This window comes from Macrotis lagotis, chromosome 3 (assembly GCF_037893015.1).
Source record: "Macrotis lagotis isolate mMagLag1 chromosome 3, bilby.v1.9.chrom.fasta, whole genome shotgun sequence".
NCBI lineage: Eukaryota > Metazoa > Chordata > Mammalia > Peramelemorphia > Peramelidae > Macrotis > Macrotis lagotis.
Genome location: NC_133660.1, coordinates 18,597,175 through 18,608,597, shown reverse-complemented (window position 1 = coordinate 18,608,597; position 11,423 = coordinate 18,597,175). Strand labels below are relative to the sequence as shown.

General features: G+C 46.7%; 1 protein-coding gene across 1 annotated transcript; it reads left to right on the top strand.

Annotated features, from left to right (window-relative positions):
• The first annotated feature begins 5,041 nt into the window (after positions 1-5,041).
• DUSP4 (dual specificity phosphatase 4) lies at positions 5,042-9,986 on the top strand. Its single transcript, XM_074228241.1, has 3 exons — positions 5,042-6,927; positions 7,908-8,127; positions 9,046-9,986. The coding sequence occupies exons 1-3, from the start codon at positions 6,628-6,630 to the stop codon at positions 9,417-9,419; spliced, it is 894 nt and encodes a 297-aa protein (XP_074084342.1). The 5' UTR covers positions 5,042-6,627; the 3' UTR covers positions 9,420-9,986.
• Positions 9,987-11,423: the final 1,437 nt, after the last annotated feature.

The window sequence follows — 11,423 nt, the reverse complement described above, 5'->3', positions numbered from 1 at the left end:
GGTAAAAGACCAGGCTAGTCTTGAACCTAACTGGCCTGTCTTCATCTCTCCCCCCCACCCAAGTCCATCATCACCTGCATAATTAACTTATATCCTGAATGCACTAGAGCCAAGATCTTTGCTCTCTTCCTGAAAAATTCTCCTGGGGGAGCTGGCCAAGGTGCTGATCGCCTTGCTGTGCTTTGGTCTTAGGGATGATTCTCTCTTCCTCTTGCTACTACGACCTATCCACCTCTTTCCATTATAAATATTTATGATGAGCACATTTTGGGGGACTTATGCCACCTGTTTACCTATCAACTAACATGACAGTTCTTAAAAGAATGTAATGATTATGCTCAGTCAGAATGAAAACAAATATTGTAGGCACTGCTTTTAGGAAACTGGCACAAGGAATATGCTGCCCATTTTTAAGCTTGTTCTGAATGTTGGCTTTATATAATCCTGGCAGGGTGCCCCTTCTTTATAGGCTATTATTTTGGGACTTCTAAGACTTGGTTACAGTTTGGTTGATTGCTATCTGATGTCATTGTCCTGCTGTCTGGGAGGCGATGACTAGGTATCATTTCATCTGGTTAGGGAGGATGGACCAGATCAGAATTAGTCGTATCCTGAATTCCTTTGGGAGTCATGGTGAAGCCTATGGATTCCTTCTTGGAAACACAGTTTTAAATTCTTCAAATTGAATGCACAGCAGCACAAATGAAATGATTATGTTGAAATTAAGATGCAGTTCTCTTCTTCCACCTCATGAACCTTGAGCCTCCTGAAATTTATCAGTGGAGCCCGGACCCTTAGGTTAAGAATTTCTGGACTGGATCATGCTGTTAGAGAATTTAGGGTTGAGAAAAGCCCTGAGATGCCATCTAGAACACTAGCTGAGTGGTATTAGAGATAAATTTTGACTTTCAAAATCTTTCCAAGACCACCAAGAACCCAGCCTGGACAAAGCTTGGCAGAATAAAATATGGCTGGGAAAGGTAACTTCTAGAGAGGTATCACCTTCTGAAGAATTAGGTGGAAGGAGTAGACCTCTGATCAACCAGATACCCTTCAACTCACATGACATAGGCAGCTAGCTCCCTTATCCCACCCAAGGCCTTTTGAACTGTGGTCAGAAGGGCAGAAGGGGGTGATGATGGAACTACATCTGCTTGTCCTCCTCAGCCTTTTGACCCTTAAGCTTGTGACAACAGTTGCCTTTATGGTAGTGGCTCACTGCCTTAAAATGGCCCTAGCTTTTGGGAGAGGCATCTTGGATGACAAACAAGAGATCCAGACTAGTGCTAGATTTGGAAGAGCTGAATTGATGACTGCCTATCTCCAGACATCCCATGAAAATAAGCCTGAGTGTTATCTTTTGGGGCAAAAATCAATAGAAGACTCCCAGTCTTATTTTCAGTAAATGTCTCCTAGACACTGGAGATACAAAGGCAAAGAGGAAGCAGTGCCTTGCCATTTTGACAGGGGAGATAATCCGTAGATATTTAGATATTTACAAAACTGATACAAATTCAAAACAAGAGAACTTTGGACCAAAGAAAACTTAAGTCTATTGGAAGGAGGGCAGCGGGCAGCTAGGTGGTGCAGTGGATAGAGCACCGGCCCTGGAGTCAGAAGTACCTGAGTTCAAATCTGGCCTCAGACACTTAATAATTACCTAGCTGTGTGGCCTTGGGCAAGCCACTTAACCCCATTGCCTTGCAAAAACCTAAATAAAAAAGAGGGCAGGAAAAGCTTGAGCTAAGTCTTGAAGGAAGCCAGGGATTCCAGGAGATGAGATAAGGGGGGGGGACATGGCAGGCACTGGGAGACACCTCAGACAATAGCATGGAGTTGGCTTAAAATGTCTGGATCAGAGAGAGTAAAGGGCTAGAAAGGTAAGAAGGGCACAGATATTAGAGGACTTGTTTTTGGAGGTAAGAGGGAGCTACTGGAGTTTATTGAGAAGGGGAATGACAAAGTCAGATCTGCACTTTAGGAAACTCACTTTGGTAACTATGTAAAAGATAGACTGGAAGGAAGTTGGGAGACTAAACAGGAATAGTGACTGTGTGCCAGCAAAGTGATGATATGTAAAAGATGTCATGGAGAGAGAAGCAACAAGATTTGTCAACTGATTGTGACCGGGGGGTTGAGTGAGAATGATAATGAGTCAAGGATGGCACCATGTTTGTGCAGATGGATATCTAAAAGAATGGTGGCTCCCTTAACAGAGAAATTAAAAAGGGGGTGCAGGATTATGGGAGATGGTGGTTAATGAATTTTGTTTTGGCCATATTGAGTTTGAGGGGTGTCTATTTGAAAATGTCCAACTAGGCAGTTGGTGATGCAGGACTAGAGCTCTGGAAAGAAATTGGGACTGTAGATATAAATCTGGGAGTTATCTGCAGAGATAATTAGATTCATAAAAGTTTACTGGGTCACTGAGTGAAATAAGAGATTTGTGATATAGCCTTACTTAATGTTTATGATGTGGATGTTGATCTCACAAGACCAAAGAGCAGACAGATGTAAAAAAAAACCAAGAGAGAACATTGTCATGAAAAACTAGAAAGGAGAGAATATCAAGAAGAAAAGATTTATGAGAACATCAAAGGCTGTAGAGAGGTTAAAAAGATAATGATTGAACAAAAGACCATTAGAATTGGCAATTCAGAGATCACTGGTAATTTTGGAGAAGGAAAGTTCAGTTGAGAAAATCAAAACCTAGAATGCAAACCTTTGCAGAAGTCTCAAAACTTGGGGATCTGAAAAGAGACTAAGAAGAGAGAGGAGGCCGGAGCACCAGTTGTACATGGTTCTTTTCAATTTTGCTGAAAAAGAAAAGGGTCAAACTTGAAGAGTCAAAGGGATCTAGCAAGAATTTTTAAAATATATTTAAAATATATTAATATATCAAATATTATTATTAATATTAAATATATTAATATATTGAATATATTTAAATATATTTCATTTAAAACATTTTTGAGTTTCAAATTCTCTTCCTCACTTCTGTCATTGAGAAGGCAAGCAAATTGGTACAGATTATATGTGTGCCACCTTGCAGAGCATTTCCATATCAGTCATGTTGTAAAAAGAAACACAGACCACCCTCCCAAAAGACCTCAATAAAAGTAACAAGAAAATGATCTAGATCCTATTTGTGTAAGGGCCTTTTCCTTTTGGGGTTTTTTTGTTGTTGTTGTTTTTTAATCTCCTTGGCATTGATGGATCGAAGGATATGCATGGTTTTAATCCTTTGGCCATAATTCTAAATTCTAGCAAGGATTTTTTTATTATTCTAGGAATTTCTTTCCAATCACATGTAAAATAATTTTTAACTTTTTGAAAAAAATTTTGAATTCCAAATTTTTTTCCTTCCCCTCTCATTGGGGAGGCAGGTGATTTGATATAGGTTAGACAGGTACAGTCATGCAGAACATATTTCCAAATTAGACATATGGTGAAAGAAAATAGATCCCTTCCAAAAATATTACCCAGGAAAATAAAGTTTAAAAAGGCATTTTTCTGTCTGCATGTAAATATCATTTTTTTCTGGAGGTAAATAAGATTTTTCATCAAAAGTCCTTCATAATTGTCTTGAATCATTGTATTACTGAGAATAGCTGAGTTTTTCAGACTTGAGCATCATTCAGTTTTGCTTTGTACAAGATTCTCCTGGTTCTGTTCACTTTCTAACATGAATTGTTTTTAAGGATAACAGTGGGACTTGGATGTGTTTGTAGGCAGCAGGAAAGAAGCCAGTACATGGAGATTGAGCATTAGAAAGCAGCCGGTATGACCATAGAGGCAGTGTGCTAGAAGAGAATGGAATGTCTTGGGCAAGGAGACAGTCTGCCTCTTCAGGGACTGGAAGGACTGTGAGTTGAGGAGAAAGGAACTCACAGCAAATGTTCATAATTATTTCCATAAAGAATGAGGCAAAGTCCTCAGCTGAGAGGCTAGAAGAGAGAAGCTATGAGAAGGTTGAGAAGAGAACATTTGGAATAACCACTGAAGTAAGTGGAATTCTGAATCAATTTGGGAGAAGTAGAATTCCCTTGCTGCAAGGAGTGCCCAGTTGAGATCAGTTAACAGAAATTTGCATTGGACCCAGTCAGGATGTTTATGGAATCCCTTTTAGGCTCCATTCAGCAGCTGCAAGAATAAAATCAAAGAAGGTAGACACGGAGGAAATGGCCCCAGGGCTGAGTGTTGGCAAGGCCTGGACAAGGAGACAAGAGAGTAGAGAATAGTGTAGAATTACTGGTTCCCTAAATGGTCAGACCTGGGAAGGAAGAGCAAGGTGGTTTGCTTAGGAAAAACTGAGGGGTGGGAGGATCTGAGTGAGATGCGTAGGAGTAGAAAATCAGTATTGAAAGAATGAGGAAGAAGGAGAAATGGAATAGATAATTAGCATTACATAAAAGAAATTCAGAGTTCATGATCATGGAAGCAGAGGATGGCAAGATCAAGTTCCATTGTGTAGATGGAGGTGGTGATGGGTGTATAATATATTGAGGGACTGGAAGATAAGGGTGTTAGAGGGAGCATCAGGATGTATGGGAAGTCCCCTACTGTAAAGGCAGCAGTTGGGGGTAAAGAAGAAAGAGAATGAGTCAGCCACTGAACTCATTATCTATGAAAGAAGAATGTTGTAGGGAGGAAATAACAGCCATGAGGATCTAGGTTAAGTGATGAATTGAAAGATGTGAACCACAAAGGAGGAATGATGGTTGTCAAGGGAGAGTTTAGAAGTGGCTGTGGGGAGCCATGAGTTAAGGGGAGGATGTGACCAGTGCTGGAAAGGAAGTCTGGAACTCCTTATCATAGATAAGAGGAAATCATCTTTTTTGTGGATGAGGAACATCTGAGACCCAAGGTGATGGAAGTAGTGACAGAGTCCTGACAGCATGTCTCTGGGGAGCTCTCCATGCTTCCACTTTACAGCAAATTGAATGTCCCTCAAGGAGCTTGTGTTTTACTAGGGTGAGGAGGGGTGCAGCTTGCCTCAGTGAATCTATGATTTCTTCCCTTCATGGGTACAAACAGCAACCCTTCTATGGCGTGTTCTTCTGAGTAATGCTGGAATGAGGATCCAGCTTCAAATCTTGCCCCTTGGGTTCACCACTTCTCTTCCTCAGTTTCCTCATCTGTAAAAAGAGGAGCTGGACTCAGTGGTCCCTTCCAGTTCTAGTTTTGGGGTCCTGGAATTGTGTCAGTCCTTTGGGAACTGCCCTTGAGACTTCTTGGCATTGGTTGCTCACACATGGCTGTGTGTGTGTGTGTGTGTGTGTGTGTGTGTGTGTGTGTGTGTATCTTTGTGCTGTGTGGCTGTCCTTGCACCACTGGCTCCCTCCTTCCTTCTCCCATCTCCTTCCTCACTTTACATCGCTGGGGAGGCCAGGCTGCATCCTTCCCCACCTCCTGTTTGCTCAAGAGGTCAGCAAAGAAGGGAAGAACACAGACAAAGAAGTGGGTGATGGATTTCCCATAGGAGGTGTTGCCTGAAGAGATAAGGGGTAAGGAAGGAGATATGGGAAATAGAAGCAGGGAGGAAAAACTATGATTCCATAGTTTTCCAAAACTATAGTTTCCAAAAACTCATTCTAGGAGCTCAAAGGCCACAGCCAACCTTGTTGGGACTGTAGAATGTGGACAAGAAGGATTTTGGAGTGTATCATTCTCTTCAAAATCATTCATGGGTTTGCCCTGCCCATGGAGGAAGAGAATCTCCCTAAGCTGCCCTCCTCTCTGGGCCCCTGTTAACTTTTCTGTCAAATGATCTCTTGGTTTCCTGGGAGCTGTGACATTCAATGACCAGACAAACCTTTCTAAATACCTCTACATTCATGATGTCTAGGAGACACAGACACACATGAAAACCAACCTTGCTCTCAAGGTGTTTCCATTCGACCAGGGGCATACCCCATGCGCAAGTAAAGACCTGTAGGTCTTGGTGTGGATGGGCTATTGTGGTGCTTAGAGATGTTTTGGTAAGGAAAGTCCTCACAGACTGGCACCTCTTCTGTTTAGAGAATTGCCTAGAAAGTTGCAAGATGAAGGAATTTGTCCTAAATTCCACAGCCAAGAGGTGTCCCTTGAATCCAGTTGTCTCTCTGAGGTCAGCCTTCCATTACTAAGCTGAGCTGCCCTTCACAAATTTCATTAGAACAGAAGGAAAATGGAAGCAGGATAGAGACCTAACAACTGCAGAAATAGTGATGCTTTCACAAAAGAGTTAAACCCCAGAGGAAGACCAAAATGTTGTGATGAGAGTCTGTATTCTACTGGGCAATTGTTTAGAGGTGGTAGATGAACTGTCTTGTGGGGAATCACTGGAAAGCAGAGCTAAGACAGGGATCTGAGTCTTCCCATGGAGGAAGAGCACAGCTCTAGAAATAACTTACCTTACTCTACAGAAGTAGAACTTGAGGCCCAGGGAGGGCCTCTTTGGACACTTTTCCACTCCCTGGCTTGAAGCACTGTGGTGTGGCCAGGAGTGGGAGGAGGCCCAAAGATGAATAGAGGTCAGGCCTTGCCATCAAAGAGATTAGAGTAAAATGGACATGACAGGATAGGAGATGAGGAAAAAGGGACATTGGGCCTGCGGAAGATGGGTAGCAAATTGCTACTATAGGTATGCAGGGTGATCTCAACACACAGAGCAAGAGGGATGGGGAGGAGGTGAGGGAGGTCCAAATTGTTTGCTGGGGTTCTCCTCCAAGGAGGTTTGAATCTTCTCCCCCCCACCCCGGCAGCTTCTCACCACTGACCTCTTTAATTTCCTTTGCAGGTGGTTACGAGAAATTTTCTTCTGAGTACCCAGAATTCTGCTCCCAAGCCAAGTCCCTGGTCACCATTTCACCCCCCATTCCTGCCACTATCCTGCAGTCCCCTGACCTGGGCTCCAGTTCCTGTGGTACCCCACTGCATGATCAGGTACATTTGTTGGGGAGTCTCCCTGGATGGGAGGGAAGGCTGACTGAAGCCAGCTGTCCCTCCCAGGTGGCCAGTGGGGACTAGAATTGGCAAGATGATCCCCATCCTCTGGGTCAGTCCAGAAGTCCCCACAAAAGTAACCTGCCTTCAGGGACCTGGGATTTCCTCAGTGGGGGTGGTCCCTCTGAACCTTAGTAGAGAACCTTTTTGTGCTTCTTAATAAATGCTTTTCCATTCATCATCCATCCATCCATTGAAGCATCCATCCACCCATCCACCCACTGCCCTTGCTTATGGTGACAGAGCAGGCTGCCTTTTCTGGACTGGCCCATTTTATTTCTCCAAGGTCTTTGCCTTGGCCCTTTGGGGGATGATTTGGGAGAGGACCCCAGATCCCTTGGATGGGGGTTGGGGTCTAGGGTGGCTTTCCTTAGTTTTCTTATAGGCAGCCAACCCCAAAAGGCTGCTGGGGTGACTAGGATGCAGCCTCCCTGGGAAGGGAAGTGGGGCAAGGCTGCTGAAGTGAGCTATGGGGATCCTAGTGTAGGCTCTGGGGGAGCAGGCTTCTTTCACCAGGACCCATCTTGTTGTCTATCAGTCTTATCTCATTATTATTTCAATCAGTCAACAAAGTTTATGAAAAGTGATGGTAGAGATACTGATTTCAGCCAGCCAGTCCCTAGGGAGTCTCCATTGTAATAGGGGAACTTAGCACAGAATGCTGACTGGGTAGTGGGGAGAGGTGTGGGGTGGTGGGGAGGGCCTGAAGTGGGCCAGATGAGATGACTTCTTTTGGGGTGCCTGACCCTGAGTCAATGCTATGGTTTGGCTGGTTGGTTGGTAGGCTAACTGACTTCACAGTTAAAGTGGGTTGGATGACTCCAAGCCCCAAGGCTCCCCCCAACTCCTGATCTCCCAGGATGGACAAGGCTGGCATGTCCCTTCCCTGGCCTCTGAGATCTGTCTCCTTCCTTCCCTAGGGGGGGCCTGTCGAGATCCTCCCCTTCCTCTACCTGGGCAATGCTCAGCATGCAGCCCAGAGGGAGACCCTGGACACCCTGGGGATCACTGCCCTGCTGAATGTCTCCTTGGACTGCCCCAACCACTTTGAGGCCCATTACCAGTACAAGTGCATCCCTGTGGAAGATAATCACAAAGCAGACATTGGCTCCTGGTTCATGGATGCCATTGAGTTTATTGGTACGTTGGTTGATTGATAACTGCATGTGTGTGTGGGGGGGGTCTGGGGCCCCACAGAAGGACAGAGGAGGAGGCAGTGGGGCTCCCCCATTGGGATAGAGTCCCCCCCACTTTAGTTGCTCTTTTAGGAGGACAACAGATGTATTTCCCTCCTGTCCCCACCATGGGGTGACTTATGGAAGGAGCCAGAGAGGGCTTTCCTTCCTCTTTGCTGCCCAGGTTTCCTTAGTTGAAGACTGAAAGGGCTGGGGGGGAGGCAGCTTGGGAAGGGTAGGTTCTAGTGCCAGCTCTGCCCCAATCCTGCCCTGGTGCCCAGATTGGTTGGTCTCCAAGGGCTCTGACAGTGCCAATTCCTACCCTTGTCTTAGGGCAGGGGTCGGTAGAGCGTGGTCTGTAGGCCAAAGGCGGCCCCTCTGGTTTTGCTGCTCTGCTAGTTCTGTCCAAACTGTGAATGAAAGCTATTTTTTTAAAGCAGGAAAAATTTAGTTGAGGAATTTCCTGGGGTTCCTCCTGTGGACCCGGTTTGCCAGTCCTTGGCCTGTAGAGAAAGGTGATGGATATGTGGGCCTGGGGTCTGTGGGTCAGTGCCAGGGATCCAGAGAAAGACCAAAACTGGAACTCCCTCTAGAAGGATGAGGTGGGGAGGCAGCATGGGAATGAGGAGGTACATCTCTGATGGGGGGACAGGCTGAGGGAGCTGATGCCTCTAGCTTGGTTAACCCTCCCTTCCTCCCCTCCCTTCCCTCTCTCTCTCTCTTTCCTCCCTCCGTCTCTCTTCTCTTCCTTCCCTCCCTTCCCTTTCTTCCTTCCCTTCTTCTCCCTTCCCTTCCTTCCTCTTCCTCCCTCCTCCCTTCCTTTCTCTTTCTCCCTCCTCCCTTCCCTCCTCTCCATCTCTCTTCCTCTCCTTCCTCCCCGCAGACTCAGTCCATGCCCGCCAGGGGCGGGTACTGGTGCACTGCCAGGCTGGGATCTCTCGCTCTGCCACCATCTGCCTGGCCTACCTGATGATGAAGAAGAAGGTGAGGCTAGAGGCAGCCTTTGAGTTTGTAAAGCAGCGACGGAGTGTCATCTCCCCCAATTTTAGCTTCATGGGGCAGCTACTTCAGTTCGAGGCCCAGGTGCTGCCCGGGTCCTGTGCTGTAGAGGCCACCAGCCCCTCAGTGTCTGTGCCACGGGGGGAGTCTGCCAAGACTTCTCCCTCCTCTGCTCAGTTTGTCTTTGGCTTCCCGGTCTCAGGCCCCAGTGGCCTCCCCTACCTTCCCAGTCCCATTGCCACATCCCCTAGCTGCTAGGCCCTTTTGGGGAAGCTTGGGCCTGCTAGGGTAAGAAGAGACACCCCCAGAGAGCTTGCTTCCAGGGGGTGCCCATCTAGCAGCCACCACTCATTTATCAGGCACCTGCTGTGGCCTGGCTATTTGACTTGTTGGGCTATCTGGCACCCTTCCCTGATGTGGCTGCTCCCTCTTTGCTCTGATGGCCAAGCCCTTGTCTCTCCTGCCTGACCCTGGGCCCCCAGCTGATCTGGCTGGACACTGAGACCACAGATGCTCCAACAGCAATAACTACCTGTCACCTTGCAGAGGCTCTACCTCAGCTGGAGGGTGGAGTTGGCTGGAAAGGGTGACCTTTCCTTTTCCCAACAGAAATGTCTTCAGAACCTCATTTCTTGTAGAGCCTGGTGGCTGGGTGGTGTGGATGTCTTGGGACCTGCACAGGGCCACAGCTGTGTGTATGGCCCCTTCTCCCACTCCTGCTGGCTTGGGTGGCTGCTGCAGTCACTTCTGTGTTTAAAACACTTTTGTGTTTAGCCTGGGGTAAGGAGAGGGGGATACTTTGTTCCAGAAGTCACAGACAGGTGAATCATGATAATAAATAAAACAAATATTTATTAAGAAAGAACATGTTTCCTCAGAGTATGAAAATGCAGCCAGCCAAGGGTCTGTGGGGGTGAGGACGCTGTGGCCTCATAGAGGAGGGACTGAGCAGATGGTGGAGGTGAGCATGGGGGTGGGGGGAGATGGGATAACTCCAATAAACCTCTTTTTTTCAAGGATTGACTTGGGGTCCTGACCCCCCCCTCAAGTGGTTCACCAGTTGCTGGCAGCAATGCAAAGAACAGTCCCTGGGATGTTAGTCTGGGTTCCGGTGGGTGGGTTGGATGACTTCTTGAGCTCCTCCCATTCTCCCTTCTAGACACCCCTGTGTTTATGTCATTGAGATGTTCCAAAAGCATCAGGTGCAAACCCAAGTTTCTGAAGGGCCAGTCTGCCATCATCCTTGCCTGGTGGGCATTACTCTCTGAAGACCCTTGGCTAGGAAGAACTGGCCTTCCATCTTCTCCCAGGCAAACGTGGATGATTATCTTGTGACTTGGCCTAAAGAGAGGTCTACCCAACAGTGCTCACTGGCCTAGGATCCAAGTCTGTCTTTCCTTTAAAATAATACCTGACATTCTTCAGGACCACTGAAAGTCAGCCAAGGCCAGGGGGAACCCTAACACTTGGAGTGGGAGAGAGCCTATTGCATGCTCTTTGTTCTGGGATCTCAGCCCTTTATGGGGGCGCAGCATGCAGTGTTTTTCCCTTGCTGTGGCCCTGGATTCTGTGAGTCCTGGTTAGAGGGACTTGGATTCTTGTTTCAAGGTAGACTTAGGCTTCTTGTTCCTTCTAGGGAGTGGGCTGAATGATACAGGCCTCTCTTGTTTACTGGGACTCCGAGCCACCGGTTAATTAGGCTTGTTCTTGTGATGTGATTTTCTCTCCCCAGACCCCTAGGGGTGCCCCTACTAGGCTTGACTTGGGGCACTCTGCCCCCGAAGCATCTGGTTAGGCCCTTTGCTCTGTTGCCCACGTCAATTTTCAGTTCCTCCTTTGTGTGGTGGGCTATGCAGCTGGAGAAGCCATAGCAAGATTGTTGGGGAGAGGAGGAAAAGAAGGGAACTGCCTGGAGAAGCTTGGGGGAGGGATTTTGAGGGAGAGCATTGCCCCAAAGCACTCTTCTGCCTGACCTGAACAGAATGACCCACATGGTCTCCTCTCAACTCACCTACCTCTTCCTGAATCCTGGATAAACTCTTCTGGATAAATGGATCCTTTTGTTCATTCTTGCTTAATAGGTCTACCGAATGGACAATTTAAGGCCCCCAGAAGCCATTTATTCCAATCCCTCTCTGAAAAGGAATTTCTCCTAAAACATTCTAGGAAAATGACCATCCAAGTCTCCTCTTGAAGCCTTTCACTGATGGGGAACTCACTCTTTTCCCATGTGTTCATTCCACTTTGTGAAATTCTAGTCCT

Coding starts and splice junctions, on each gene's coding strand:
- DUSP4 (XM_074228241.1), top strand. CDS start 6,628: ATGCAGGGTGATCTCAACACACAGAGCAAGAGGGATGGGGAGGAGGTG. Junction 6,928..7,907: donor GTACCCCACTGCATGATCAG/GTACATTTGTTG, acceptor TTCCTTCCCTAG/GGGGGGCCTGTCGAGATCCT. Junction 8,128..9,045: donor GGATGCCATTGAGTTTATTG/GTACGTTGGTTG, acceptor TCCTCCCCGCAG/ACTCAGTCCATGCCCGCCAG.